Below are 23766 nucleotides of genomic sequence, written 5' to 3'. Positions count from 1 at the left end.
GAACAAGCGCGCATTCCGCGATATTGCTCGATGTATGAGCTCAGCTTATCCAGGTAGATATAGGCTAGTTAAGATTCTATGTCTTCTTTTGGAGGTTTGTATGATGGTATTCAAGTACTGAAGTAATTTGCGGATATAAAATGAAACTAGAATGAATTGATCGGGAAGATAAAACACTACAATGCATTCCACCACGCCTCAAGCAGCACTAATACCCTCCGCTAACCCCTTAACCTTCCTAATATTAATCATATCATACTCTCCTACCGGCCTATCTGGCATCTGATCCCTATCTCCCTCTCTCTTCAACGGCCTCGCAAACGCCCCAAACTTCCTACAGTGATAATCACCATAAACCCACTCCTCGCCCTGATCGTCCCTGATCACCGCCTGCTCATTCGGGCGGACAAAGTAAGCAAGCGTATACTTTGTCCCCTGCCTTTCTTCAGGTTTATCACTTGGAATAACCCTGTGAATAGAGGGGACGATACGACCGCCAGAGAGGAATTTCAGGCAGTCACCGAATTGTACCAGAAGAGATTTGTTTTCAGGGTGAGGGTCCATAAATGTCCAATCTTGGGTTTGGCTGTCGATGATTTGTAGCCCCCTCTGAGTCGCAGTAAGAATCGTCAAGGTACCAACGTCTGTGTGCGCGATGTGCCCGCAGTTATCTGAGGTAGCTGGCTGAGGTGGGTAGCGGAGGAACCCCAGGTTCGTGACCGAGGGCTCGCTGGGGTTATGAGCGGCGAGCAGAGCGTCTCCTAGGTTTAGAGACTCGGTTATGCGGCGAAGGATGAGTTGCGATGCGGCGTCGTAGTTTCTCATGCACCGCGTGAGGGTTGCGCGGTGGGTGAAGACTGCGGCCGGGGATTGGAGTTTGTCTTGGTAGGTGGGAAGGAGAAGTTCATTTTGGGGGAGCTTTGGTTGTTCAAAGATGAGTGAATGAGTTCCCTGTTTAGGGATGAGGGAAGACGAGAGAGGACGGACGTACCATGAACATCTCAAAACCATCGGATTTACCCTTTGCGCCTTCTTCAACTCCCAAAGGTTTGAATCTAAATTACCCCCGTCAGACAGCAGGCAACTCAGAGCCCAGGTAATTGCAAAGACCCTACCCCGTGGTTCGAAATCGACCCAATTTCTTAAAATCATATATTGTCTTTTGTGGTGGCAGGGTGTCGAATATGTCCTTCGTAAAGGACTCCAGAAACAAGACATCCTCCCGCAATTGCCTTCCTTCCGCAGAGTCGAGTTCCAGATTGAAGTAACCATGGACGAGGGCGGCTTCAGTGAGAGTTTGAATATCCTTAGCCTCGCCGCGGAGCAGCCCTTGGTACGAGATGGATGCCATGTTGGTTGAGCTGAGGTAACGGACCGGGCGTGTGAGAAATGAGTAACGAGTTGAGTAGCTGCAATTACAGAGAGAGGGGGGGCTCCTTTTATGTTCTTCAGAGCATTGTCTGACACCTGGGAAGGGGGGGGCGGGGGGCCGCCTGGGGCTATGGCACGATGATTATTTCGGCGTCAGCTTATCTTGACTAGGATGACCATCAATATAACAGTAAAATAATGAATTCAGATAATAGCAGGTCTATATGTATCGATACTAAACAAATCATCCCCTATAATATGACTCTTGTCCGCTTTTGGCGTGAAAGAGACACCATCTTCTTGTACCGCAATTTGATTCTGCTCCAGAACATCCCTAAAGATGGATACCTGTCTTTGTAAGAAGTTACCGAAGCTGGTTCCTTTGCCTCTTCATGGCTAGACCCTTCTAGAATAGCCATTGCTGAGATATGCCTGCCCGGGTCTGCATACTTCCGAAGGGCTGACAGATATAACGCGTCTAGGAGATCACCCCCTCGTTGCGAGAACGAAAGGTTCGTGCGACCGGGGCTACCCACGCCTCTTCTGCCTCGCAGGACTTCCTCCCATTCGGGTGTCTTCTTCAGCTCCGAGTATGTCATTGTATCCGTCGACTCGAGTGGCTCTGGCTCCTGCTCTGGCTCTATCATCTTGATCTTGGGATCCGAAGCTCCTTTTCGGTCACCAAGGGATGCTCCAGATGCTCTCGAAATAATGTCTGACACAAGAAGACCAGGGGAATCAAGAAAGGCCTGCAATGTATCTCGCAAGGTGTTGAGGAATTTGTACGCTGCATATTCGGATACCCGTGCGGCCAGGTAAGCCATTCGCAGATCAACGTCACCATTATCACGCATGACGGCAGTGACCCCCAAGTCAACCGTCCATGTCGCATCATTTGCCTGAAAGTTTGAGAGCCGGTAGTTGGTACCGCGAATAGTGAATGCGCCATCGGCCCCCTCGGAGATACAGTTAACAGCAGATGTAAACCGCGTAGAGGTCGGCCAGTTAGTACATTCATGGAGGATTTCTCGGAACCCAAGCTGCGCGTGTTCGAGGCTCTCGATCTGCTGCGTTCGGAGTTGCAAGAGGACCTCTTGCAGCGAGGTTTCAGGCGTAAGCTTGACGCGTACAGGAAGGAGTGTCACACAGCAGCCTATGGCTTCCATGAGAGATTCGTCGACGGTTCCGCGTGAGGAGACTGTGTCCGCGAAAATGATATCTTGGCAATTGGACATCTGGCTCAAGGCAATCGCCCAGGCGGCCTTGATGAAAACCGGGCTCGTGATACCTTCGACGGAGGATTTGTTTATGTGGACCCTACATGGACGAAGTTGCGCCACCTTTGAAGGGTAATGGCCGATAGTACTAGCCGGTATTGGCGTTGGCGAGTTCAATGGTGTCATAGCTGACTGTTCCAGCAGTGTTCGCCAGTAGTTATAAGTCTGTGTGGTAATCTTCTGTCGCTGGTTGTAGAGGAAACAGGTGAAGGTCGGTGGTCGCTTTAGAGTTGTACCCTCGTACAGGGCGCGCAGCTGCTGCCATAGGTTTTGCATTGAGAGAGCATCATACTCTGCATGTGTCAGACGAAGAACAACTCTATGACGGCTGCTGGCGGGCTCCTCAATGATCGTTATCGCCGTGAATGGTTCTCCCAATTGCGGGGGCTGGAACATCTGCTTGCTGATGAGATCGCTAGTGACCTCCTCCATCGTTGCATTGTTGGTCTGAAGAATTCTTATCTCTGGCTCGTAAGCCTGTAGGACCACTTGTAGCAGCAGGCCCTGGTTGAAGACATACGCGGTTCGCAACGCCGGTACAGCCTCAATCAGCTGCAGGCAGCTCTTCCGTAGCGCCTCGACATCGTATGCACCATCCCCGTCGAGGAAAAAATGAGCAAAATTGGCCGTTCCTGGGGTGGCCAAGGCTTCTGCCACCGTCAAGGCTTGGAAGTCAGTTGTCGGCAGGATATCGAGTATATCCTGCGCTTTGCGCCCTGGCATGCAAGAAGCAATCCGTTGGAGATACATCTCAATATTATCTGCCGCAATCAAGGAGTAAGGATAAGGAGCAGCAGGTTCATCATCTGCAGCCAGTGTAATGCTGCTAGCTGCTGTGCGATCCTCGATGACCTGTGCTAGCTCAGACAAACACGGGTATTTGAATAAATCGGCGACCGTAAACTTGAGCTTCTGGGCGCGGGCCATGGCAATGATGCGCATCGCCACAAGGGAGTCGCCGCCAATATGGAAGAAATTGTCGTGGGCGCCGACCTCGTCTTCTGGCAGGTCAAGTGCTTTTGACCAGATGGCCTGCAACTGCCGCTCCATCGCAGTTGAGGGGGCTATCTTCGGTCCATCCCCTAGTTGATACTGCCGAAGCTCAGTGGTAGGAATTGCCTTTAACAAGGATTGTACGAGGCGTCGATCCAGCTTTCCGGACAAGTTTCGGCTCATCTCATGCATGGGGATAAAGACAGTGGGGACCATGTAAATGGGCAGGACCTGTGACAAGCTCCCGTAAAGCTTGGTAAATTCAACGCGCATTGCCTCTGTCGGAGCCAGCAAGCCCTTCAAGGCACTTTGTGGTCCCAGACGATGGGGGCTCTCCAAGTCAAATTCCACTGCTGCGACGAGGTTTATCGGATTCTCGTCGAGAATAAGTACGGCCACTGCATTGGCCTCGGGTAGGTGCTGAGTGACCTGGTACTCAATCTCGCTGATCTCCACCCTTTGGCCTCGAATCTTGACTTGCGAGTCGTAGCGGCCCAGATGGGTCAGTGTGCCGTCCTCATTCTGTTGTACTAGATCTCCAGTGCGGTAGACGCGTCGTCCGGTAAGACCAAGCCTCTGCGTGAATGACGGGTCTATGAGGAACGAAGCATCAGTCTTAGCAGGGTCATTGAGGTAGCCTCGAGCTAGGAAGGGGCCCTCGATGTACAGCTCACCCGGAGCTCCAATTGCACTGAGTAGATGGGGATTGTCCGGCTGTACAACCCACAGCCGGGTGGCAAGAGGATGTCCTATATTGCTGACTTCGAATGCACTGCTATACGGCCGGGTGCAAGTGCTCATTGAGCCTTCTGTCGGTCCGTACGCATTATAGATTTCGGCGTGGCCAAGCCAGCGGTGGACGACGTCGGCGCGCAATGGCTCGCCTGTCAAGATGAGCTTCTGCATCGGCGGGAGTTGAGTTGGGGAGAGCTGCTGGGCTACGGTGGATGTAAGCATCGCCGTGTTGACCTCCATTTGCACCATGACCTCCTCAAGTCGATTCATCCTATCGTTCTCAGAGGGAATGCAGACACATCCACCAAAACTCGTCGTGGCGAAGGTGTCGGTAATCACATTATCAAATGTGTAGGAGGCAAACTGCAGGAATCTAGTCTCTTGGCTGAGTCCGAGCCAGCGACCTTGTTCATCAAGACTGGTGGACATTGTACCATGCTCGATGATGACTCCTTTGGGGGTTCCGGTGCTGCCCGAGGTGAAGATAGCCCAGGAGGCGTTGTCTGGCGTGACGCCAGTAGCAGGTGGTTGAGTGTAGATCGGGATCTCCTTCAGGAGTTCTTCACCAATGGGGATGAGTTTCGGGGCTTGGCCTGTTGTGTTGAGTTGATTCAATCGACCCATCTGCTTCTCATCGACTAGAATAAACGCTGCTTGCGACGTTTCCAAGATAGTGTGGATGCGTGCCAAAGGCTGTGATACTCCCAGGGGCATGATCGCCCCTCCTGCTTGCATGATGGCCAGCATTGCTACAGCACCCCATTTTGACTTTGCCATGCAGATGCCTACAAGTGATTCTGGCCTCACTCCCAGGTTTACCAGACGGTGAGCAAGGCTGGCAGCGTGATGGTAGAACTCGTGGTAAGTGAGCTGTCCATCCCAGGCTTGAATTGCAATCCTACCAGGCGTCCGGGCGGCTTGTTCCTGCACAAGCTCATGGATGCACTTGTTTAGGCGTGGTGGAACGGTTGAGTTCCACGTGCGAATCTGGCGCTCGTCTTTCTCGCTGACGGCCAGGAGATCGGCCACCGGCGATGATCTCGCGGCTGGATCGCCTAGGCGCTGGATCAATGAAGCGAAATAGTCAACTACCCGGGTAAGCTGTTCAGGAGCAATGATGTTACTATCATAATGGATGTCCAGTGTGACATCCTGGGTCCCAAGCTTGCACTCGAGAGTGACACCGTGGCTGTTAAACGGCGTGGTTGGCATTGGGACCGTGTCCAGCCCTGGGAAGTCAAGACCGGACTCCATAGTGCTCTGATCTGCTGGTTGAATGACCATCAAGCTGCCTGCGTCGAGGCTAGACGCCAGATCAGGAACAAGGGCTTTGATAGCTTGAAGCCCTGTATGCTCGTAGTAGATCATGTCTATGGCCTGTCGCTGTACGGCCTGCAGGTAATCTGCCACGGATCTGCTTCCATCAACCTGAATTCGAACTGGAACCGTGGTGATTGTCGGTGCTGGGATGTCTGCGATTCCAGCCACTGGCACGCTGCGGCCCGAAACGGTAGCTGCAAAAACTACATCTTTGTGGCCTGCATACTGCGCCATGACCAGCGCCCACGCGGCCCGTAGAATGGTCGGTGTTGTTACCAAAGTCTGACCAGATCCTAGGGATACAGTGCGTTTTAGGTTATTCTGTGGCATGGGCTGGTAATCCAGTGCGGGTCGACGTGGCCAATTTGCAATCGCATCCCCCTGTAGTTGCTCGCGCCAATAGCTGGCACTAGATTCCAAGCTCGAACGATCGTGTTGCAAATAGCGTATGAATCGAGAATACGGCACAGACCGAGTTGGAAGGGCCCGATTATGGAAAATATCTCCTAGGCGTTTGCTGAGGGCTCCGAGGGTCCATCCGTCGTAGAGAGCATGGTGGGCAGTCCAAATGAAGTAGGACATGCCAGACGGTTCCTCCACAATGCCATATCGCACGAGGGGCTCACCTAGGGCCATTCCTCGTTCAGAGTCTCTGCGCAGATACTCGTCCAGATTTGTGCCGACCTCCCAGTGGATGTTATCGCTCACGACAACCTGCAGGGCTTGGGAGGACGAATCCGTTGCCATCACAATCCGAGTGCGCAGGATATCTGTTTCGGCAGCCAACCGCTGCCACGCCTGTTGGAAGGCAGCGCGATCTACAATGCTGCTGCTCATGCTATACACCTGCCGACTTACGTACGCCGCCGACTGTCTCGCAGTGATGGCAATCAAACCCGCCTGCAGGGGGGTACACGGGTAAACGTCTTTGATGAAAGCTCGGTCAACTTCACATTGTGCTGCGATGGCTTCCAGATGTCTTTCAAGCTGATCGGCCGGGAAGTTGTTCTGCTCGACCCATATTTGATATGGTGCCGGGTCCTCCTGTTCTTGGCCGGCCGCCCGGTTATCTGAACCACGTTCAGAAAGTGCCAATGCGAGGTCAGCCACAGTTGGATGCATGAAGATATCTTCCACAGAGACTTGGACTTCCGCGGTCTGCCCTGCCGCGGCAACAATCCTCATCGCAGTCAGCGAGTCCCCGCCTAGCTGAAGGAAGTTGTCGTAGACGCCCACCGCGTCCTTGGGAAGACCAAAGACCTCGACCCACAGAGCATGCACTTGTTGCTCCATTAGTGTCCGAGGCGCAGTCTTCACAATATCATCCGTGCTCCCTCCGAGATATTGATGCAAATCTTCCAGTGTGTGGTGCGTAATCAGTTCCCTAATCGCACGTCGATCCAGTTTGTTAGATGCATTCATCGGCATACGGTCCACAGGCAGATACGCTGCGGGCACCATGTAAGCCGGTAAAACCTGGAGGAGAGAGTGGCGGAGGTCATGAAATATGGCCTGTAGAGAAGCGGTTACCGGCAAGGACTTTGGCGCCTTTGTCGTGTTTAGTTCGTCAGTTACTGGGGCATCGCTCAGGTCCATTATGGCAATGAGTGTGATGTGTTTATCCCTGTCCCCATGCTCCAGCGGCTCAACAGCCACTGTTCGAGTGCCGGGCAGCTTTCGTTGGATTTGATATTCAACCTCACCGACCTCGACTCGTTGGCCGCGGATCTTGACTTGGAGGTCCCTGCGTCCCATATATGTTAGGGTTCCATTGTCGTTCTGCCGCACGAGATCCCCAGTTCGGTACAGCCGGCGCTGGCTTCCTGATAGACCGAGCTGTGTCATGAAATCGGGGTCGATGACAAATGCCGCGTTAGTCTTGTTTATGTCATTGAGGTATCCTCGCGCCTGGATGGGACCTTCAATAAGGAGTTCACCTGGGGCGCCGATTGGGCGGAGAGAGTGGTAGTTGTTCGGGTCAACCACCCAGAAGCATGTGGCGAGTGGTCGACCAATATTAAGGGCACGCGCAGGGTCAGTGATTGGGTCACTGCAGGAGGAATGAATCGAACATTCAGAAGGGCCATATGCATTGAGCACTGTGGCATGCGGTAGCCACAGCTCAACAGCAGCTGGTGTCGCCGGCTCGCCGACCAGAATCATGGTCTGCATGGAAGGAAGCTCTTCAGGCACCAGAAGAGACGCGACAGTAGATGTCAATGTGGCACAGTTGACACTCATGGATGCCATTGACTGTGTGAGCCGGTTGACGCGGTCGTGTTCAGATGGGATGCAAATGCAGCCACCTTTGTAAAGAGTGGTAAACACATCTTGGATAGCGGCATCAAATGTGTGTGCCGCGAATTGCAATATCCGCGTGTGTGTCCCAAATGCAAATGTAGATCCATGAGCCTCCATACTTGTGGCTAGGGCACGATGCTCGAGCATGACGCCCTTGGGAGTTCCAGTACTGCCAGAAGTATAGATAATCCAGGCAATATCTTTTGGCCTAACTCCGCTCTTTGGGACCATGGATGTTCTCTCTTGCCCGCCCAGGACCGGACACCCCTGAATGTGCTCCGCGTCGGCCGCGATCAAGCATAAGTTGAGATCAGATAGCCTCTCTCGCTGCTTATTATCCACTAGGATGACTCCTAGCCCCGTGTCCTGTGCCATGTCTTGAATCCGAGAGAGAGGATGACTGACGCCTAGTGGTACCACAGTGCCACCCGCGCAGAGAACAGCAAGCATGGCGACCACAGCCCACTTGGATTTGTCCATACAGACGCCAACCATCTGCGTCGGTCCGATCTGTAGCTCTGTGGACAGGTAGGAAGCAAATGAAGCAGCGAGGTTAGTTACCTCTGCATAAGTCCAATTTCCATCCCACGCGCAGACGGCCGGTGCGTTGGGCTGCAATGCCGCACGTTCATAAACCATCTCATGGATACACCTGTTGACGTGAGGTGGGACGCAAGTATTCTGGCGCAGGACTATATCTTTGTGTGCAGAACTGAGCTGAAGCTGGATCTCCGCCAGAGGGGACTCGACTGAATCAGGATTGAAAAGCTGCTCTGCGACATGCACAAAATGCTCCGCTACTCTGGTGACAGCAGTGGCAGATATAACTTTCTCGTCATATTGGATATCGACCTCGATTGCTTGCGACCCAGGAATGGGAGTGCACTCGATCTGCAGGCCAAAGCTGCCAAAGTCCTCGAATGGCGCTGGTAGGGCCTCCAAGCCCGGCAGCGCGATAGCGTTACTTTCTGCTTCGGCTGCCAACTGGATGACCAGGAGATTGCGGAGGTTTAAAGCGCCCTGGTTGGCCTCTGGTATCGAAGCTTTAATTCTTTGTAGGCCGGCTTGTTCATACGGGATCATATCTGTCGACTGTTTCTGAATTGATTGCAGGAACTGGGTGACGCTCAGGCTGCTGTCAACAGATATCCTGACTGGGACGGTTGTGAGTGTTGGCCCTGCAATGTCGTTGATCAGGGACACTGGAGCATTGCGTCCTGAAACGGTGGCAGCAAAAACTACGTCGCTCGAGCCAGCATACTGCGACATCACAATTGACCAGGCTCCTCTCAGAGTGGTAGACTCCAAAATGACTGAGGAAAGCCCAAGTTTTTTGATGGTCTTTTGGATCCGGCGGCGTGGCAAGGGTTGGTAGTCACTCTGCGGTAGCGGAGGCCAATCTGCCACAACATCACCGGCTAGTTGTCTAGACCAGAAGTCTGTTATTTCTTCGGTGTCAATCTTTGTCAAATACCGGATGAATCGAGAAAATGGAACCGTTGGGTGTGGGGTGGAATGGTGGTCGGTAGATGTATATATTTCTGCAAGAGACTTGCTTATGGCGCGAATCGTCCAGGCATCGTAAATACTGTGGTGGGCTGTCCAAACAAAGTAGCAGCTGGCTGATGTAGGTCCGATGATGACCGCGTATCGTACCAAGGGCTCGTTCAGTCTCATGCCCTCTTCGCGATCTTGAGCGATGTAAGCATCGAGGTCAGTGCCATATCTCCAGCTAATTGAATCTCGAACCACAACTTGGATGGCGTGGCCATCTCGTCCGATCGAGAGACGAGTGCGTAGAATAGGGGTAGTATTAACCAGTGTCTCCCACGATGCCTTGAATTGATCAAGATCTAGTAGAGTTGCTGACAGTTTGTAAACTTGGCGACTGATATAGGCAGCTGACTGACGCGCGGTGACGGCAATGAATCCTTCTTGCAATGAAGTGGCAGGGTATATATCCTCGATCTGCTCCGCTGCAACACCACACCTTAAAGCAATACTTGATAGGTCCTCGTCAGGGATAGTACACCACAGTGAGAATGGCTCCGGGTCGGTTTCTGTGGTAGCCTCTGCTGGGGTACCCTCGGTCAAGAGGCTGGCTAAATCAGACAGGCAAGGGTGCGAAAGAATGTCCCGGACAGTCAACTGCAGCTGTGCTTGTTGCTGCGCCATGGAAGCAAGGAGCATGGCCGATACCGAGTCCCCACCCAGCTGGAAGAAGTTGTCATGGACCCCAATTCGCTTGATGTCGTCAATTCCCAAGACTTGACCCCACAGGGCCTGTAGGGTTCTCTCCATCGCCGTAGACGGTGCGGCCTTTTCCCCAACGTTCATGCCCAAGTATTGATGAGCGGCTTCATAAGATATCTGGTCCAACAGCTCCCGTAGGGCTCTGCGATCCAACTTGCCTGAGAGGTTCCGAGGTAGCTGTGTGACAGGCAGATAGATCGACGGCACCATATGGCTGGGTAGGACTTGTGATAGTGCAACGTGGAGTCTTGTAAAGGCCTGCTGCACTGCCGGCGTAGGGGGTTGCAATTCTTCCTTCGGCACCGACTTCTGGTCTCCACCGACCAGGCGATATTGGCTGTTCTCGGCAAAGTCAATCACAGCAACAAGTACAGGAAGCCCATGGACCCCTTTTCGGAGCAGCTCAACAGCAACTGCCCTGGTTTCAGCTAGATGCAGACCAATCTGGTGTTCGATTTCGCCGATTTCCACCCGCTGGCCTCGAATCTTCACCTGCATGTTGTTGCGTCGGGCGACATATACAAAGGAGCCGTCATCCTTCTGGCGCACAATGTCACCGCTGCGATAGACCCGAGTGCTTGGCGGGATGTTGAATTGCCGCATAAATTCTAGATTTGTGAGGAAGGCTACGCTTGTTTTGACCTCATCGTTCATATACCCACGGGCAAGTTGGGGCCCTTCAATGAGTAACTCTCCTGGAGCTCCCAGCGGACACAACGAGCCCGGTTTATCAGGATTGACAATCCAAAGGCGTGTTCCAATTGGCTGACCGATGTTGTGTAGTTCTGCCACATCCTTCCTTGGGCCTGCGGCTGATGAGAAGATCGTGCATTCAGAGGGGCCGTAGCAGTTGAAGAGATCCACCTTGCTTCTCCAGGTATCTGTTACCTCCACCGTAGCTGGCTCTCCGCCCAGCACGAGTGTTTGTAGGCTGGGAACCTCGTCGGGGGTAAGAAGCCCTGCCACGGTGTAGGTTGTTGCTAAAGCATTCACCTCCGTCTCTCGCATAAACGCGGTGAGCCTGTGCATATCAAGACGGTCATCTTCCGAGGGCACACAGCAGAGACCTCCCCAGGATAGAGTGGTGAAGTAGTCCTCAATAGTCCCGTCAAACGTATGCGATGAGTATTGTAGCTTCCGGGTGTGAGGGCCGAACTTGTAACGAGCACCGTGGGCCCGGATGCTAGAGCTCAAGGCTCGGTGCTCGAGAACCGCACCTTTGGGCAGACCCGTTGTTCCTGAAGTGTATATCACCCACGCTGCGTGGTCCGGAGTAATTGACGTTGCCAGCTGGCCGGCCGAGGGACGCGAAGCACCGTCCTGTCGCAAGCTATCGTCGACCACGAGCAGCTGCTGTCGGAGAATACCACTGACACCGAGGCGATGGTGATGCTTTGCATCAACGAGAACCAGGTCAGATTTTGTATCGTTAAGGATCGTGTCGATGCGCAGGATCGGGTGACTGACACCAAGGGGTACCACGACACCGCCGGCCTTGAGAATTGCTAGAAAGGCCACAGCTGCCCACTTAGATTTGTCCATGCATACCGCAACCATGCGCTCTGGGCCAATACCGAAGCTGGCAAGCTGATCAGCTAGGAGCTGAGCCAGGTGCGCCAACTCGTGGTACGTGAACTTTCCGTCCCATGCGAATATGGCTAGCTCAGTTGGGTGTGCTAGAACCTGTTCCTCAACCATCTCATGCACACACTGCTCGACGGCTTTAGGAGCCGCGGCATTCCAGGTAGAGATCTGCTGCTGATCATGGGGACTCAGTAGGTTAAGCTGCTGCAAGGGCAGGGTCCTTAACCCTAGGTCGCAAAGTTGCTCCACAATATATGCAAACTGATCCAGAACGCGCCTCACGTAGGCTGAAGTCACGATATGCTCATCAAAACGAGCCTGCACTCTGATTGTCCTTCCTAGCACGCACTCGATATTAATTCCGTAGCTGTCAAAGTCCTCCACAGCGCCCGGAACGACCTCGATCCCGGGGAAGTCAAGGACCGTGTCGCTCTCTTCAGCGGGCTGGATGACCAGCAGATTGCGAAGTTGTAAGTTGGGATGATTGCGCATCGCGAATAAGCCCGTCTGCTCATGATTGACCATCCGTTGCGACTGCGTCTGTACGTCCTGAAGGAAGCTCTCCACAGTCATGAGGGCTTGAAGGTTGAGACGCATCCGGACCGGTACAGTAGCCATAGTCGGGCCGATGATATCAGTAACCCCTGGCACAGGTGCCGTGCGACCAGAGACGTTGGCTGCATATATGATATCGTTATGACCGGAGAACTGTGCCATGACCAAGCCCCATGCAGCGCGAAGGATGTTAGCCATGGCGATACCGCTACTCTCATTGTTACCCGGGTTGGCAATATCCACGTTGAGAGACGACCGGGGTCGTGGTTCGTAGCCCACATGGGGCAGTCGCGGCCAATCTGCTTCGATGTCGTCGCCCTCAAGTTGTTGGTTCCAGAACTCGAGGCTGTCAGCCCGGTTGATTTCGAGCAAATAGCGGATGAAGCGGGTGTATGGAATTGGTTGTGGTACATGGTCTTCGCGGTTGTAGAGGTTGATGAGCTCCTGGCAAAGCAGGCGGACCGTCCAGCCGTCATAGATGCTATGATGGGCCGTCCATACGAAGAACAGATCGCCGGAGGGTTCTTTCACAATGGCGTACCGTGCCAAGGGCTGCCCTAAACCCACTCTATGGGCCTTATCTTGCTGGATATATTCCTCCAGAGCCCCCGAGTGGGATAGCCACTCAATCGGGCCCTTCACAACCACCTGCCAGCTTCCCTCCGCGCTGATCACTATACGCGTGCGGAGGATGGCATTGGCTTTTGCTAGCGCCTCCCACGCTGCCTTAAAGCGAGCAAGGTCTATATTGTTCGAAAGGACATAGCTCTGGCGACTGACGTAAGCTGCTTCTTGACGCGAAGTGTTGGCCAGAAGCGCTTCTTGGAGGGGTGTACAGGGGTAGACATCTTGCACCTGCTCAACCGCGACGCCGCACTGCTCTGCAACTGTGGTAAGTCGTTGTTGGCGCCCTTGCGTATCTAGATTTAACCCATGCGCGAACAATGCAAACGGCTTCGAATCTATAGGTGCAGTACTCCGTCTATCATCCTGCTCCAGACTATTCCGTACTCGTTCTTCGAGCACATGGGCAAGATCCGACAATCGAGGATGCTGAAAGATGTCGGTAACGACCAGCTTAAGGTGGCTACTGGTGCGAGCTGTAGCCGCTACCATTCGCATTGCTGTGACAGAGTCCCCTCCTAGTCGGAAAAAGTCGTCCTGTGGACTCACGTTGTCGACAGGGACCTTGAGCATGCGCGCCCACAGTTCCTGGAGCATTTTTTCCATCTCGCTTGCTGATCTGAGGCTCGCCTTAGGCAAGTTCTCATGTTCGGCGGTCCATCGGCCTAAACTGTTTATAGGGAGCGACACCAGCAGCTCGTGTACTGCGCGGCGATCCAGCTTGCCAGAGACATTCGTGGGAATGCTCGGGACCGGCACGAAGAGGGCCGGAACCATATAATCAGGCAGGACACGAAGAAGCGTTTGCCGCAAGTTGGAAAACTGGGAGCCCAAAGCAGGTGAGGGCGCGATAGTCCCGGCTGGCTCAATCTCTGCCACTGTTCCCGCTTCACGCAGCTCGACGACGGCAACCAGACCAGACGCGTCAAGCAAATGCACGACAGCATTCCGGGCGCTTGCCAGATGATTCACAACTTGGTGTTCAATCTCGCCAATTTCGACGCGCTGGCCGCGGATCTTCACTTGTGTGTCTCGGCGACTTAGATAAGTGAATGATCCGTCATTGTTCTGGCGGACCAAATCCCCTGTCCTATAGATGCGGTATCCAGATGGCTCCGTCAGGAAGCCTGGCGGGGGAACAAACGAAGCTGCTGTTTTCTCCTGGTTGTTGAGGTATCCTCGCGCGATAAGGGGTCCCTCGATCAAAAGCTCCCCTGGCGCACCAATAGGGACTAGCTGGTGATAGTTATGAGGCTGCGCGACCCAATGTCGAGTTGCCATGGGGGTGCCAATGTTTTCTGCTTCCTCCGGGCCCGGAATTGGGCCATTACATGTGCACACGGATCCCTCCGAAGGCCCATATGTATTGTAAAGCGCCACGCCGGATACGCTCTTCCAGAGAGCCACAACATCGGGTTTCACAGCTTCGCCAGTGAACGCCAATGTCTTCACCGTTGGCACCTGAGCTGGCGCTAAAAGCCGCGCCACTGTCGGGGTTAAACTGGCAAAATTAACGGTCATTGCCTGGATACTGCCCGCCAGGTTGTTCATTCGATCACTCTCGGACGGAAGACACACGCAGCCGCCGTAGATAAGGGTCGCCGCGAAGTCAGAGATGCTGACATCAAACGTAAAGGGCGAGAACTGCAGAGCTCGTGTCTTGTTGGAAATATGCATCCTGGCAGCTTGCGCCCTCATACTCGTACACAACCCGGCATGTTCCAAGATCATCCCCTTGGGTGCACCTGTGCTTCCCGAAGTGTAGTTGATCCACGCTACATTGTCTGGTGATACGCCCGTTACAGGAGCGCTCTGCGGGGGCAGTCTTTCGAGTCTCTCGGGGTCCACGATTACCCGGGGAATATAGCTAAGAAGATCTGCCAGTCGGCGGTGCTGCTGCTCATCAACCAGAATGGCGACAGCCGCACTATCCTCAATCATAACCCCGATTCGTGAAAGAGGGTGTGAGACTCCCAGTGGAACAATGGCACCTCCTGCCTGTAGAGTCGCTAACATGGCCACTACAGCCCACCGTGACTTATCTAAGCACAAGCCCACTTTCTTCTCAGGGCCCACGCCGAGGGCAATAAGCTGATGTGCCAAGCGAGAGGCATAGCTGGCCAATTCTTTGTAGCTTAGGTCGCCATCCCAGGCGCACACGGCTGGCGCACTTGGTTGAGCCAGCACCTGTTTCCCGACGAGGTCATGGATACATGCGTTCCAGCGAGAGATATCAACCGCATCATTCCGCTCCAAGATGCGGGTTCTGTCTTCAAGACTCACCAGACCCATATCCCCCAATGTTCGCCCCTCGACGAGGAACGGATCAGACAGCTGCTGAACCACGTGCGTGAAATGTGAAAGTATATTCTCCGCGAGTGCTGTGGGGAGGATGACCTCATCAAAACGGAAAGCCACCCTTAAATGCGTGGCGCTCAAGGTGCAGTCCACCGTCAGGCCATGGCTGTCGAAATCAGCAGCGGCGCCGGATGAGAGCGGCTGTACCCCTGGAAAAGGAGCGGCATCGGTCTCGGCTTCGCCTGCTGTTTGCACCACCAACACGTTTCGAATGTCAAGAGCAGGGACGAGGTGGGGAGGAATGATCGCCTTGATTGTGCGTAGGCCGGTGTGCTCGTAGGGTATCATATCAGCGGCCTGCCTTTGAATGGCGTTCAAAAAGCTATTGACTTTATCTTTCCAGTCGATTCGAATCCGCACAGGCACAGTCGTGATTGTTGGGGCCACAATGTTCCCTACTTGCCGCACTGGGGCGTTTCGACCAGAGACGGTTGCTGCAAAGACTACATCGTCATGTCCTGCATATTGCGCCATTGTAATAGCCCAAGCAGCGCGGACCACGTTCGCAGGTGTAGTTATCTGGCTAGGGCCACTCTGAGGGAGCAGCACGACTTTGATTATCTCGTGTCCCGGCCGCGGTTGGTAGTCGACGTGAGGTAGAGGTGGCCAGTTGCTCATCGCCTCACCCTCCAACTCATTGGACCAGAATTTCGCACTTCCCGAGCGGGCCTCTGCGTTGTCTCGTTCGGCTAGGAAGCGGATAAACCGTGGAAAAGGGGCGGGGGGGTGCAGCAATCTGCCGGCGTGATAAATATCGGCCAGATGTTGATAGATCAGGCGGGTGCTCCACCCATCGTAAAGGCTGTGATGCGCCGACCATACCAGAAAACGTTGGCCAGACACGCTCTCGTGGATGAGGCCGAACCGTATCAAAGGTGCTCCTAGCGCCATGCCCTGCTGCTGGTCCCGGTCGAGATAGCCCTGCAAGCTTCCGGACATCTGCCATTCGATCTCCTCATCAACAACCACTTGAACTAAGGTCGAGGCTTTTCCGGGGCTCATGACAATGCGGGTTCGGAGAGTGGAGACTGCCTGGCCTAATGTCCGCCAGGCACTGCGCAGCTTGTCCACGTCAATGCCGGCATCAAGCTCGAATACTTGGCGGCTGATATACGCGGCGGGCTGCCGGGAGGTGATGGCCATCATCGCTTCTTGCAGCGGAGTACACGGATACACATCCTGGATACTGCTAACAAGCACATCGCAATCCTGCGCAATCTGCTGAAGTTGTTCATGTCGACGCCGCAAGTCTTCGTTGGGGCACCACAGCGAAAAGGGTTCTGGATCACCGTCGGCTGTATTCTCCTCCTCAGCCCGCCCCTGTTTTAAACATCGTGAACTAAGAAGGTTAGCTAGCCCGGCCAGATGCGGACTCTGAAAAATATCTGCCACAGTCAGCTTTAACACCCGTGCTGATTCCGTAGCCACCATCTGCATTGCGACAACCGAGTCACCGCCGAGTTGGAAAAAGTTGTCGTGAATGCCAACTTGGGTGACTGGCAACTGCAACATATCCGCCCAGAGCGCCTGCAGCTGACTCTCTATCGGTGTAGATGGAGTGGCAGTGGACTCATCAGCAGATACGGACAGATACTGCCGCTGCTCTTCAGGCGGGATCCTCTCTAACAGAGCTCGAACCGCTCGCCGGTCGAGCTTTCCTGACGCATTGAGTGGCATGTCCACGATGGGTAGGAATGCAGTGGGCACCATGTAGATTGGCAGGACCTGAAACAGTGATCCTCGCAGACGTTGCAAGCCGGCTGTCAAGGCTGGTGAAGGTAAGAGGACACCGATCTCAGAAGCCGGCCCCCGGCGCAGGTCGCTATCCAAGGCGAAATCCAGTACCGCCGTTAGACTTACCTTTCCAGCGTCTTCCAGGAGCTCAACAGCTGTCGATCTAACTCCAGCGAGCTGCTGTGTAATCCGGTATTCGATCTCCCCAACCTCGACGCGCTGTCCGCGGATCTTTATCTGTGTGTCGCGTCGGCCGAGGTGCGTGAGAGATCCATTCTCATCAAGGCGGACAAGGTCGCCCGTCCGGTACATGCGGCCCTCATTGAGACTGTACGAGGGACTGAGCTCTTTTAGGAATGCTGGGTTGGTGATGAATGCCTTTGCAGTCTTCTGCGGGTCGTTGAGATACTCCCTTGCCAGGATCGGTCCTTCGATGAGTAATTCACCAGGCACGCCAATGGGACTGAGCCGGTTATAATTCTGGACATCCACCACCCAGACACGGGAGCCCATTCCCGTACCGATGATGGCGGACTGCTTGGGATCCGTCAAGGGCTCGCTGCAGGTGGAGTGAATGGAACATTCTGACGGGCCGTAAGCGTTGAGTACTGTGACATGACCGAGCCAGCGTTTGACTACATCGGGCTTGACTGGTTCGCCAACTAGGGCTAGCTGTTGCATGGAGCGCACATCATTTGGATCAATGAACCGCGCCACTGTAGAGGTAAGGGTCGCAAACGTCGCTCCTAGCTTGCGAATGGCCGTGCTCAAATCACTCATGCGTTCGTGCTCGCTGATTACGCAGACCACTCCACCAAAAGCGAGTGTCGTAAAATAATCCTGGATGCAGGCGTCGAAGGTATGCGCTGCAAACTGGAGCATACGTGTATGTCTGCCCATCTTGAAGCGTGCACCATGAGCTCGGATACTACTGCACAAGGCCCTGTGTTGCAAGACAACTCCCTTTGGCTTCCCCGTGCTCCCAGACGTATAGATGACCCAGGCTGCGTTGTCGGGGGTGACATTCACTGGTAACTCGCACTCTATGGATTGAGTCATAAAGGCGTTTAAAAAGCTCTGCTCTATGACCACCAGCTGCACATTGGGCAGGGTCGACAGGCGGTCTCGTTGTTGTTCATCTACCAGTATGATTTCAACGTCTGTGTCTTCCAGAATGCCCTCGATACGGGCTACGGGGTGGTTGACGCCAAACGGAACAACAACACCACCCGCTTGAAGAATCGCCAGCATGGCAACTCCGGCGAGTTTGGATTTGTCCATGCACAAACCGACCATGCGCTCTGCACCAACCTTCAATCCTCGAAGGTATCGGCTAAGCTGCGTCGCTTGTTCGTTTAGCTGAGAATACGTCAAATCACCATCCCAGGCGCAGATGGCTAGGGAGTCTGGATGTGCTGCGATCTGCTCCTCGACTAAGTGGTGTATACAACGTTCCATCCGCTTAGGCGCAATCTGATTCCACCGCGAAATTGTTTCTATTTCCTCCGCACTTAGAAGGGAAAGGTCTCCTAGGGGCAGGGCATCATTCTGTTTGCTGTATAGCTGATTCACAACATGATCGAAGCACTTTAGAATCCTCTTCACTCGGGGGCTAGCGATCACATTCTCGTCGTAGCGCATCTCCACTGTCACTGAGTCGGGGCCAAGCGAGCATTGAACTGTAAGCCCGTATGTGTCGAACCCCTCCAGCGTCACAGGTAAGGGCGTCATCCCAAGGGTATCCCTCTCCTCGCCTTTAGGCAATGGCTGAACAAGGAACAAGTTCCTTAGTTTCAATGCTGCATGGCAGGAATCTGGGACAAGTTTCCGGATAAGCTGCAGCCCCGTCTGTTCAAAGGGAATCATATCCGCCGCCTGTTTCCGGACAGTCTCGAGGAACTGGCTTACGGTTCGCTGGGTATCAAGCTCCACAGGTACAGGCACAGTTGTAATTGTAGGCCCGACCATATCTGAGATTCCCCAGACGGGCGCGTTCCTGCCTGAGACTGTCGCACCAAACACCACGCGGTTACCGTGGCCGCCGGCGTATGTCGCCATCACCAGGGCCCATGCCGCTCGCAGAGTGTGCGGCATCTCTGATTGGCTACGCGTCGAGGTACTGGTATTGCGAGTGAGTGTTATCGTGTGCGTCTCCTTGTGCATAGGTTTCGGCTGATAATCCGCACGGGGTAATGATGGCCAGTCAACGACTGCCTCCCCTTCCAGCTGATTGGACCAGTAGCTTGCCGTAGACGCGGGGTTTTGTTGCAAGAGATGCCGGACGAATCGCGAGTAGGGCACGGTAGAAGACGGGATGCGGTTGTTGAGATAGGTTTCAGCCAGGCGCTGATACATCAAGGACGCACTCCACCCGTCATAAACACTGTGGTGGCCCGTGAAGATAAAGAACCGCTCTTCTTCCTGCTGCACTAGGGCTAACCGCACGAGCGGCTGGCCCAACGCCATGCCCTCGGCCCCGTCACAGGCTAGGTACTCGTCCAAGTCTGTGCTGTACTTCCACGGCGGCCCCTCGCCGACAACAATCTGAACCAGTCCCCCGGTCTGGGAGTCAGAGGCCTGGTCAACCGCGAGGCGTGTGCGTAAGATTGGGGTATGGCTTGCTACCGTTTTCCATGCTTCTTGAAAACGATGCGTATCAACCCAAGTGGCCAGCCTGTAAACCTGCCGGCCTACGTAGGCTGTAGGTCGCTGAATAGTTAGAGCCATAAGTCCCTCCTGCATTGCCGTGCAAGGAAGTACATCTTCAACTTCGTCGGCAGCGACACAACACTGAGCCGCTAAGCTTGCGACCCGCATCATCCGTTCATTCTGCTTGATATCCCAAAGAGCGAACGGTGCTGTGTCCGCTTCCTGTACATTCTCATTTACATGGCGTCCCTCGAGTACACGAGCGAGACCTGATAACTCCGCATGCTGGAAGATATCAGCCACACTCAGATGCAATTCCTGCGCAGCCGGCAACGAGACCATACGCATCGCGGCGATTGAATCACCCCCAAGAAGCACAAAGCTGTCTTCTCTTCCGATATTAGCAGGGTTGAGTTTGAGAGTTTCGGCCCATAGCGCCTGAAGCTTGTGCTCAATTGCGGTTGAGGGAGCGCTTTTAGGTCCCGAATTCAGCACATACCCCTGCAGCTCAGCGTTAGGTAGAGCTTGAAGTTGGGCCCGTAGACCTCGTCGATCAAGTTTCCCCGAGGCGTTGATAGGCATCTGATCGGTTTGCATGTAAAGTGTAGGGACCATGTACTGTGGCAGGACGCGAAGGAGCTCCTCTCGGAGGGCTTCAAAGACTGGTGCCGCCATCGCGGGTGTCTCGCCAGCAAAGTCAATGACGGCCATCAAACTTAGCTGACTTCCTTGACCAACCAATTCTACCGCTACCGTCTTTCCACCTGGTAGGCGCTGAGTGATTTGGTGCTCGACCTCGCCAACATCAACCCGCTGGCCGCGGATTTTGACCTGCTGGTCTCCGCATCGCCCCATATAGAGCAGCGATCCGTCTGGTTCCTGCTGAACCAAATCGCCAGTACGATACATCCGGCGCCCTGTACGTTCCAAGCGCAGTGATTCCAAGAAACTAGGTTCGGTGATGAAGCTATCTTTGGTCGTTGTTTCATCGTTCAAATAGCCGCGCGCAAGCAGAGGACCCTCAATCAGGAGCTCCCCTGGGGTCCCAATTGGACATAAGGCTTGATGGTTATCCGTCCGTACCACCCAGAAGAGTGATTTCATGGGTGCACCGATATTGCGCGCTTCATGATGGTTAAATAGCTGCCGACTGTTCGAGGCTGTAATCGAGCATTCTGTAGGCCCGTAGGAGTTGAATACTCGTGCGTGTTTGGCCCAAGTAGCTAAGACACTAGGCTTCAAGGGTTCACCGCTGAGGATTAGGGTGGTCAATGATGGAACCTGAGATGGTGAAAGCATCTCTGTTACTGTCGAGGTGAGCTCTGCGTAGTTTACCTCCAACCGACTGGCCGTCTCCACAAGGCGATTAAGCCGCTCTTCTTCCGAAGGTATGCACACGCAACCACCTGCCTGGAGGGTGCTGAAAGTATCCATAATACTGACATCAAAGGTGTACGCCGCGAATTGCAACGTGCGAGTACGCTCAGTGATTCCTATAGCCTTTGCATGGGCTGTAAGACTCGTGCAGAGCGATTGATGCTCCAGCACAACACCTTTCGGCGTACCCGTACTGCCTGACGTATACATCACCCAGGCCATATTACTCGGTATCGTTCTGCCGCGGATATCATTTCTCGGGGTCAACAGGTTCCCGACGGTTACGGAGTTCACCACTACCAATTGCCGGTCTATCCCCGTCATCCGGGCTGCTTGCGAACCGTCGACAAGAATTACGCTTGCATGAGCATCCTCAACAATCCCCCGGAGTCGCGGTAGTGGGTGGCTTCCTGAGAGTGGAAGGACAGCTCCTCCAGCATATAGAATAGCTAACATCGCCACCACTGCCCACCTGGACTTGTCCATGCATAGACCAATAGTCTGTTCGGGTCCCACTCCATGGCTAGCCGTTAAGTATTGCGCCAGACGCATACTGTGGCTAGCCAATTCAGCGTATGTGAACTGACCGTCCCATGCGTCAACTGCTATCGCTGTCGGTCGGGATCGTACTTGATCCTGCACAAGATCGTGGATACACCGAAGCACGGGAGAAGGAACGTCGGCATTCAATATCTTGATCTGCTCGGCGTCTTGAGTTGAGAGGGTCAGAATTCCGTTGACCGAGGCTGACTGGGCATCAGAGCTGCACATCTTCCGAACGAGGGTCGAAAATTGATCCACCACGTTCGCTAAGGCAGCTGTTGTTATGACTTCCTCATCATAACTCACCTCAATGTCGATCTGGTCCTGTCCGAGAGTACACTCCACATTGAGTCCGTAGCCGTCGAAATCGTCCAGCGGAATATTGACCGGTGAAAGTCCAGGGAAGGCCTGGTAGATGTCGCGTTCCACGGCGGGTTGGATGACCAGCAGGTTGCGGAAGTCCAGTATGGGCGCGTACTCGGGAAGAAGAGTCATGATTTGCTGGAGACCCGTATGTTCGTAGTCTATCATCTCGATAGCTTGCCTTTGAATCCTGTCCAGAAACTCGGCCACCGTTAACTCGTGGTCAACGCGGATCCGTACTGGTACCGTCGTTATCAAAGGCGCGGTAATATCTGCAACCTGTGGGACGGGGGCATTTCTGCCGGATAGGGTAACCCCAAAGATCACATCATTACAGCCGCTGTACAGGGCCATCACTAAGGCCCAGGCTCCACGAAGCACGGCCGACATCATGACCAGCCCCGAACAGGATACATCAGGGAGCAGGATATTGGCCTGAAACTGGGCACGCGGTCTGGGCCGGTATGTTGCTGTGGGGATAGGCGGCCAATCCACCATGATTTCGTCCCCATGGAGCTGGTCCTGCCAGTACTGCTTCGCGCTGTCGGGAACCTGTTGCTGCAGATAACGCAAAAATCGTGTATATGGGACGACAGGAGACAGCTCCTCGGAATTGTAGATCGCGGCCAACTGCCGGTAGAGTTGTAGCGCGCTCCATCCGTCGTATATGCTATGGTGCGCTGTCCATACAAAAACAGCTCCTTCCTCCCCATGTGCACGCTTATCTTGGATTAAACCGCACCGAGACAAGGGCTGACCGAGTGTGATCCTATCCAGACGATCGTCCACCAAGTACTCATTCAGTGTCATAGCCTCTCGCCAGACTACCTCGTCGCGTGTCACCACTTGCAGCGATCGCCCGCTATGAGGGCCGATGATAATCCGTGTGCGGAGAATTTGCGTCCTAGCCGTGAGGGCTTCCCACGCCGCTTGAAGCCGGGCAATGTCAACGGTGAGGGGGAGGGTAAAAGCGCGACGGTCGACATAGGCGGCGGGGGTCCGGGATGTGATGGCCATTAGGCCTTCTTGTAATGGTGTGGAGGGATAAACATCCTCAATATCATCGGCAATTAAATTGCATTGCCTCGCCACTTCGTTTATAAGTTTTTGTCTTTCCTCTGTTGTCGTCGCGTTTCGGTATTCCGGCCATAGTGTAAACGGTGCTGCATCAGCATCCTCAGGTTCGACTTCCTTGCGGCCGATTGATTCGGAAGGTTGTAGATACTGGATGGTCTCAAACAGCTCCGTAATGCTAGCACACCGAATCACATCCGCTGTCTTGACCCTCATTCCACGCTCCTCGCATTGTGCAATTAGGTTGATGGTAGCCATTGAATCACCTCCCAGTGCTACCCAGGAGCCAGTTTCGTCCAAGTCGTCTACCTCGACCTTCAATGCCTCCGCGCACATCTCTGTAAATGCGCGTCTCCGTTCCATATCGTGTGGCCAGTTCATGCCGTCGACCACAAATCTATTATCCCTCATGTCTGTAGTTGTTCCCGTTGTGATCGGCATGTTAGGGGTAGTGTACAGGTTATTCAAAGGCGAACCGAAAAAAAAGACAAAAAATCAGGGAGAGATGTAATTGCTGTCGCCTAACTAACAATATGCTGGCTCGAGACCTATATAGGGCTTGCCATTAGTGCTGACTGGACACTGTATTCTCGCCAGAGGCTGTGTACACGGCGCTGGAGGCCAGTTGAAGTTAGGGCTACCAGCATTGTTAGTC

General features: G+C 54.0%; 2 protein-coding genes across 2 annotated transcripts; both read right to left on the bottom strand.

The window, feature by feature from the left end:
* Positions 1 to 198: 198 nt before the first annotated feature.
* Positions 199 to 1351, bottom strand: BDV14DRAFT_207968 (Clavaminate synthase-like protein; the record flags this gene model as incomplete). The annotated part of the gene is made up of 3 exons (XM_073775291.1): positions 199 to 918; positions 992 to 1055; positions 1116 to 1351. 3 exons carry the CDS (start codon positions 1349 to 1351, stop codon positions 199 to 201), a joined length of 1020 nt encoding a protein of 339 aa, XP_073629668.1.
* A 271-nt stretch (positions 1352 to 1622) lies between these two features.
* Positions 1623 to 23552, bottom strand: BDV14DRAFT_198827 (uncharacterized protein; the record flags this gene model as incomplete). Its single annotated transcript, XM_073773061.1, has 3 exons — positions 1623 to 6494; positions 6555 to 15011; positions 15072 to 23552. 3 exons carry the CDS (start codon positions 23550 to 23552, stop codon positions 1623 to 1625), a joined length of 21810 nt encoding a protein of 7269 aa, XP_073629667.1.
* Positions 23553 to 23766: the final 214 nt, after the last annotated feature.

Source organism: Aspergillus stella-maris (assembly GCF_047715825.1).
Source record: "Aspergillus stella-maris strain CBS 113639 unplaced genomic scaffold BDV14scaffold_18, whole genome shotgun sequence".
In the NCBI taxonomy this organism is placed as follows: Eukaryota; Fungi; Ascomycota; class Eurotiomycetes; order Eurotiales; family Aspergillaceae; genus Aspergillus; species Aspergillus stella-maris.
Note: the sequence above shows the minus strand (reverse complement) of the source record. Positions and strands in the feature narration are given on the sequence as shown.